The 8,144-nt window shown below is 43.0% G+C and overlaps 1 protein-coding gene across 7 annotated transcripts in view; it reads right to left on the reverse strand.

Moving 5' to 3' along the window:
- The window catches only part of GLCCI1 (glucocorticoid induced 1), a 91,282-nt gene extending 85,113 nt beyond the window's left edge, over window positions 1-6,169 (reverse strand). For 2 of the 7 annotated variants that reach the window (XM_053926850.2, XM_045185237.3), the window contains exon 1: window positions 5,156-6,165. In XM_053926850.2, the coding sequence (XP_053782825.1) occupies window positions 5,156-5,594 (439 nt within the window). In that variant the 5' untranslated portion in view covers window positions 5,595-6,165. The other 5 variants (XM_053926853.1, XM_053926851.2, XM_053926852.2 and 2 more) reach the window with 5 other exon arrangements.
- Between the last annotated feature and the right edge of the window lie 1,975 nt (window positions 6,170-8,144).

The raw sequence follows: 8,144 nt of genomic DNA on the forward strand, positions 1-8,144 counted from the left end.
ATCCATTATAATTTGTTTTGCAGAATAAACACAAATCTTACTCTTCTAAAATCAGCTGGATGATGGGTGGAGTCCTAGGCAGTTCTGGAGGTCCAGATGAGGGGTAGAGGGAAAGAGAGGTGGCTTCTGGCTCTTCCATCACTTTCTTAGGCTTTCTACGTCAACAGATGAGTAGTGTTCTTCTCTCTTTCCTCAACTTACCTCTGGCAAACCCAGTTTGAGACCACCATCAGATAGATAAGCTCAACCTCTTGTTAAAATAAACAGTGTATCAGACAGAAATGGCACGAGTGATTTGGTTTCTTTGACATTTAATAGGAGAATGAAATTATATATTGAAGACAGAGACAACAGCACCAGGCACAGACCGACCCAGGACGAGTGCTGTGGGAAAGCCTATCTTGGTGGTGTCTGGGAATTTTAAGCTCTGGAGAAAGGAATGAACTAAAATTAGGAATAACATAGTCATTAGCATATATTCTTTAGCAGATGTTAAAGTTTTAGCTACATGTGAAAGTTTGGATAAAATAGGCTCTTTTAATTTTTTTTTAAATTTAAGAGTAAGAAAAACCATCTCCTATTAGCCATTGGTGAACATTGTCATTTATTACCGTTGTTATTCACTGCCATGGAGACCAATTATTTCTTAGTTTTCTAATTCACATTTAGTCCGCATTATCACAAATAAAATAAAAATCACAAGGATGCTATTGCCAGTAATGTCAGCATTTCCCCAGCATGTAAATCCTAATTTGTATTAAATCCTTGAAGAAATGTACACTGCAGTAAATGAAATGTCCTTTCATAAAAAGTACTTTAAACGATGGAATCATTTTTAGCTCAATATATACACACTATTTTGCTATTCACCCACTGATCTAGAAATTTTATGCACCATAATTGCTGAGGAAAAGTAGATAAATAAATAATGAATGCTGTTGATACTTAGTGGAGTTCTCAAAGGCAGAAAAATTTCCCCCCCAAATCTGTATTTAAAATCTGTCACTTCAATTAAAAAAAAAAAAGCCAAAACTTTTACTATTTTTCACTCTAGTATAGGAAAGCTTTGAAACAAGTTCCTCTAAGAAAATTAATTTTAAAAGAGGAGGACAGGAGGACCTTAATTTCCAAGAATATCCACCTGAAAAAGTAACTTTATAGGAAGAGAACGTCTGATATCTTTTAAAAGAGAACAAAGTAATTAAAAATGTTGGCATTCCACAAACTAAGCACAGCATAAAATGACACAAAAGGGAAATGTAATGAAGAGATAAACATCTGAAAGGAAATTAATTGATTAAAACACACAGGCACACACACACTGCATGTAGTCATTCACCATTATGTGCTGCCTGGCTCTGTATTTTCTCTTAAAATATAATCATAACTTCCTAATGTATAAGAAATAAAGCTCTCAAGATACTCATGAAAAATTCTAATCAAGTTTCACTCCAGAGTTAGTAATCTGTTAGAGTATTAGGCCTAAATAAATTTGTTATGTTAAATCAGAACCCAACACACGCTATTTTCCATAGCAGGAGCTATATAAATTACAAGCTCTTCCATGTTTTTGTTAACCAGATTTGGTACACTTAAAAATAAGCAGTACTCTCCATCTAGAGTACTCCGATACAAATGTTCTGATATCTTTTAGAGTTTATCATTCATTGTAATGCTCAATCTTCACAAAAAACCACTAGAGGATTTACAATTACTGCCTACTATCTCGCACAGTAAATATTGTATTTGTTCTGTTTTTAAATCCATACGTTTTGCTGTATGAGGTTTTAGAAAGAAGCAATGTTACTATATTTTCTTTTGGTTGTCACTGATGATTTAAGCTTAAAGATCATTAATTTTAACACTAAAATCCTGTTATATTTTCATTTGAGTTGTTGTATTAATCTCAAAGGTAGACTTTACATATTATCATTACAAAAATAACTATTTGCATAATACTTTATGATTTTACATCTATTACAAACACATCACAGGGAGCCTGAGGATGCATTCAGTAGCTTGTCATTCACCACTCAAGACCCTTCAGAACCAAACAAGGGGGAGGGTGACATTTTGCTAATGGCACAAGTAAAGAAATGAATAAGAAACCTTGAAGTTTTAAAAATACAAAAGAAATTTTAAAAATACAAAAACACGCTCCACATGCATAAACAAGGTAGTTTCAGTTTATAAAACTCTTATGTCCTCTCTGCAGGAGCAAGGTGTGTTTGGAGATTTATGTATTTGTTGTAATACCCATTTAAATTGTCTAAAACTAAGCTATAAAACTAAAGGAAATGACCATCTTCTTGCTGGGTTATAAAATAATATCATATTAAAATTGAATGTATGTATTTAAAGAATTCAGCTATTCTTCAGCCTTGTGAAATAACCTAAGTACCATATCTTTATTACTCTAAGCTTAACCCTATAAATATGCACGTTAAGAATGTTTAAGAGGGAAATAACAATAATCTAACATGTTTAGAAATTACTACATTGTTGCATAATTTCTTCCTGGTAAAACAATTCCAAAGAAAATTATTTAAAGCTTCCGTATTTTCTTCCATAACCACCAGTCCAGATAAAAAATACTGAAGGCTCCGTTATGTCACCTCATAGCACGTAAGGCTTTTTGTAAACAATCTGCCTCTATGCTGAATACATATCCCTTGGGTCACCATCTACTTAATTTAACATTTTTACATGTAGTTTCATACCCAGCATAACACCATCTAAAACACACACACACACACACACCAGAGCAGTGTGCAGAAAAGGAAGGAGGTGGAGAGCAAGAAATGGAGCACGTTGTTGTTTTTCATTCATGCAGTATAGTGATGTCAGTGTCTGCAGCAGCAGAGGCAGCGGCAGGAGCCTTGACCTGTGGAGACTAAAATCCACTGAAGTCAGAACCTTGCAGAATTCAAAAGAAACTGAGTGGGTAATCGTTTGAAAAATTGCTCAACTGGTCATAGTATAGATTTTAAATGGCTAAGTAAACAGAATAGAAGAGTTGTACACTTTTAATTTGGGTAGCTAGCTCTCTAGCCAGGCGGGATGTGGGGAAGTAACATAAAGGTAGTATCATCAGGGGGCTGGGGGCAGAAAAGTCTGCATTCAAAATCATTTCAATGTACGAAACTGACAATATCACCTGGTGTTAAAAACAACAGAAAAGCCTCTTCCATTCCCAGTACCTCTGATGATGCAAATCTGCCTACTGCACAACCAGACTCAGAAGTGTTTTCATCATGATTGCATTAAAATTGCATTAAATTCGGATGTGCCATACTACAACAAAGAGGATAGTTTAAGCCAGATCGCAAATTTCATTAAAAATGCTTGATTATGGACCATGTAATTCCTAAGCAATTAAGGCTTTTGAAGGATGCAGAAAAACAAGTTGTACTATGATCTGTTGTAGGATGCCAGTGTTTATCAACAAAAGAGAAGGTACTAGATGGCCATTATACTGTTGTGGCAATTGCTGAAACTACTCTTACTCTGCCCACAAAACCCTCTGTACACAATCTGTCTGTAATGCTTATTTTATGGCTCTTGTATTAGTCCCTAAAAGAAAATCCCAAAACTCAATCTATGCACTGTTGAAGCCAAATCACTCAAAATTTATGTAACTGCTGCCTTCTTTTCATTCTGTTACCTCTCATTTCATGTAGCTCTAGAAAATGTGCAAGAGAGTTGCATATGGCATTAATCTGTTAGAAAATGGTGGCCTTTTCTATAAAATACAGCCAAAGACGTGTGTTCAGTGGTGGTCATTATTAGGGCGATCACGTTGTTTTCATTCATTCATTCAGGATTTGCTGGAGGATGTCAGTTTCTGCAGCAGCTGGCTTGACCTGGGGGAGGAGTGGGGGAGCAAATTCCTCCTGGTGCATACAGATTACAGGATGTATTTCTTGGTGCTCATGTACTCATACCTTGCCTCACCATCAAGTGGTCTGAAAACAAGTGCCTTAGCCATGTTAATTACAGGTCAGAAATATTAATGCAAAAACACCAAAACTGCAATCTATCATAATAGAAGCACTTTCTCCAAGTCTAAGACCTTCATTAAGAAAACTCCATTAAAAAAATTCCACATACCACATAAACATTGTACAGAGAGCTCCACTGTGTTTCCCTTCCAAGCAGAGATTTTCCACTTAGCATGATCTGTTCTCTCCACAATGCACCAGCAGCAGTAGCGGCGGCAGCAGCAGCAGCAGCGGCAGCATCTGTAGCTCTAGCCTGATATCTAATAATATTAGTTACTCCACTCTCCCTTATGAGATTTAAGTCCCTGTTTTGGCTAGTCTTTCTTTTCTCCCCAAGGACTCAACTAGATCATGCACTATGTCCCTAGACATAAAACCAAACCAAACCAAAACAGAAAACCTTAAGGGAAGCCAACAGCATCCACTAGCTCACCATTACCTTTGACACCTAACAAAAAAGAAACTTGAGATCCTTTAACAGCTCAACTGAACTGTAAAGTGTACTTAAAAATGGAAGGAAAAAGTGAGCACACTTCACAAACAGGTCTTTAAAATTTACCATGAAAATGTCGAATTGGGCATAAACTTTCCAGTGCAGTATTGCTCTGATGCATATGACTATATAGAGACAAGGTGGGGGGGGGGGAGCGAACCAAAACACTATACAGTCTAATTGCACATCCCAAACTGTTCCCTCTACGCATCCTTACAACAAATATCTTTACATCACAACTAATGCCATCACCTTTCAAAAAAAAAAAATCTGGTAGTCACAGACATTAGGAACTTTGCACGAAAGCACAAAGAGGCTGCTAGAGTTTGTGTGTGTGTTGTGTGTGTGTGTTTTGCCCTCCTTCCCCCGCTACGAACAGCAAACCTATGAGTGAGCCAGTCAGCTCTTAAATTGAAAAACCTTTCCACGCAGGTGAGTGATGGAAGATAAAATCTGAGGGGCAGCAGGAGGGTCAAATAAAAGTTGCTTTGCAGCTCGCTCCTCCAAGCCCCGCAGCGACCGCAAGGGGTGAGATTCCCAAAGCCACTTTCACACCTTCGGTAATGCACTAGCAAAGAGAAGCCCGGAGAGGCTGAAGTTTCCGCGGAGGGCACCGTCGGGGAGACGCAGCCCGGGAGGACGGAAGGGTTGGGCTCGCTACCTCTGCACACTGGCGAGCCGGGGCTCCTTCTCTCAGGTGAGTTGCTCCTCCGGTGGCTCTCGGGGGACCGTCTCGGGCGGCCCTTGCTCCGCGGCGCCAGGTCGGTCGGGGCCCCGGCCGGCTGCGGCGTCGGGCTGGGCGGGCTGGGGCCGCGGGCCGCGCCGGGCCCCGGGAGGCTGCCCAGCGAGGCGGCGGGCGGGCGCGTGGGACTGTGCTGGCTGCCCCGCAAGAGCTGATAGGGAACCGTGGCGCGGATGGGCTGCAGCAGCCGACCGGCTCCTGCAGCCGGGGCGCAGCCCACTCCGCCGCCTCCCGCACCGTTCCCACTCCCGGCGACGGGGGCGGCGGGAGGGGAGCCCGCGGCGCCGCGCCGCATCCTCTGCGGCGGAGGATGAGGGGTCTGGGAGGAACTGGAGGAGGAGGAGGAGGCAGTGGACATGGTGGCTCCGCCGGCCCTGGACGACGCCAGCCGAGCCCGAGGAGCGGAGCGGGAGGCGCGCGAGCGTGTGGGAGCCGGCGCGATAGTGCGTGCGAGTGTGTAAGGGGGATGGGCGGGGGTATCGGGGAGGGGGAGGAGTCTCTCGGCTCCCCCCTCCCAAGGCGCACCCCCGCCGCCTTAAGCGAGGGGGAGGGGAAGGCTGCGAAAACAAACGTCCAACGGCCCCAACCGCCCGGTCGGGCTTGCTGTGGCGGTCACGGCCGGGGCCGCGAGAAGCCCGGGGCCGCCGCCGACCCGGGCATAGCGGTGACAGGGCGGAGGGGCAACCGTCCGGATCGAGGAGCCCCGGGGGCCGCTCGCAGCCAGGCGGGGCTGCACGCTCGAGAAAGCCGGGCAGCTACGGGGAGGGCCGGGACTCCTGCTTCTGGGAACCGGGTAGGGGGTAAGGGCCTGGAGGTATCTGGTTCTCCGAGGAGCCCGCGCCACCGCAAAAGCCACCGCCGCCGCCTCCGCCCGCTCCTCACTCCAAAAGGCAACTAATTCCCCCACCCGCACCCCGTCCCCGGCACCGCCTCCGGGTGCTCGGGACCCGGCAGCTGCCTCAACGAACATTCCCATTGGCTCCGCCGCTCTCCACCAGCATTCGAGAGATTGGTTTTAGAATACGAGTGAGAGGAGCATCTACCAATGAAAGTGTGGAGTTCTACTTCGGAGGTGGGGCGTGAAGGGTGGAAGTGTGAGGAGGGGGCTGAATGAGCAGTGAGAGGCGTGAGAGTTGACAGCCTTTGAGGCGAGAGCGAGACTTTGATTGGGCTGCCTTAGGAAAGTGGGTCCGTGTGTCTGCGCGTGCTCCGGACACCCACAGACACGCGCACGCCCCGGTAAGCAGGTTTCGAGGGCTCCACCCTGCTGGGACCGATTGTACAACTTGAGACAGAGGACACTTAAAGGAAACTTTACTTTGCAAGTGCACCTGTTCTAGTAGGATGTTTTGGAGTTGGAACCAGATTCCATTCCTTTCCCCCCAATTTTAGTAATCTGAGTTTTCGTGCGAGTACACTACTTGATTAAAAAAAAAAATTGGTGTCTGGATGCTGGGTTGAACAATGGGCTGATACTTTTCACAGCCTGTCCTAACATTTATAGTTATGCGGTGAAATGAGATAATCAAATCTTAGGTTCCGAGACAATTACTCTGAATTGCAGGGGTCAGAAAGGACTTGTACATCATTACACCGTCGGTTAGATATATTAATGGAGGGCACCCTGTTGCCTTTCCCCAGAAGCAGATGGCCTCTTGGGAGAAATAAATACCAGATTTAATGTAACAGTCCACTATGGTAAATTCAGTTTTTATTCTGCAACGAAACTGAAGAGGTACAAAGATTTTGGATAACTATCAAAAACCTAAGTTTACCCTACAATAAACCAAGGTTTTAAACCTTAATTAAGCAGGAACAATTCATTTAAGGGTCTACGGTTAGTACCCTCTATTAATTTCCTTGAGATAAAAAAAGAGAAGTGGGAAGTCACATTGGTCTACTCTTGCGTCTGCCCACACTAGCAAGCTTCCTCTGACTTAAGGCAATTTACACAGGGGTCAGTTTCACTTAGAGGAGCCATCCTTCTCTGCTTCCTTGTGCCCTCAGACCAGAAGGCACAATAGGTTCTATAAAAAGTAGATGGAACAAACCTAGTATAAATACTGGAATTGCATCTCATACTTCATCCTGTTAAGATGAGTGATAGTTCCTCACTTTATCACACGTTAGAATAATTAACATCTATTGAACATTCACCACATGCCAGTCACTGATCTAAGAATGTTTTATGTGTTAACTCATTCAGTCCTATAATCCACAAGTAGACACTATTATTAGCTCCACTGTGTTCTCAGCTGGGGCACAAAAAAAGCTAAATGTCTTGCCTGAGGTTACTCAGCTAGTAATTGGGGAGTTAAGAATCTAACCCAGGTGCACTAACTTGAGTTTGTGAGTAAGCTCTCTGCTTTGGCACAGCACAGCTTAAAATGTGGAGTACATGTTTGTAGAGTATTTTCAATAGTCCACAAATCTCATCTGCGAGATAAGTTCCCATTAGTTCCAAGGAAATTTTACAAGTGAAGACAGACCACTGCATATGTATTTTTGCTTTCTAGAATAGTGTATTTTAATTATAAATACAGGGAAGGGTTACACTTTCAGATTTGGTATACCTGACCTATTGTGTCACCATTTCCACCTAAATTAAACATTCCTCATTAATTAGGAAATTGCATTCTTTCTCGAGGAAAAATAATGATAAAATGGCTTGCTTCTTTCCAGTGACATTGTCAGCATATTATGAACAAAAAAAAATGTAACATTAAAATACACGAAGGTAAGAAAAATGCTGGTAAATTGCTAAGTTGTTGATTTGATTACAGCATGGTTTCATTATAGAAATGTTATCTCAGGCCATTCCTAAACATAAGCATGGAACAGCCTCAACACATTAGATTACAATAATTCTAAATGTATGCCAAGCCACAGTCATAATGATCAATACTTG

Source organism: Desmodus rotundus, chromosome 6 (genome assembly GCF_022682495.2).
Source record: "Desmodus rotundus isolate HL8 chromosome 6, HLdesRot8A.1, whole genome shotgun sequence".
NCBI classification, from domain to species: Eukaryota; Metazoa; Chordata; class Mammalia; order Chiroptera; family Phyllostomidae; genus Desmodus; species Desmodus rotundus.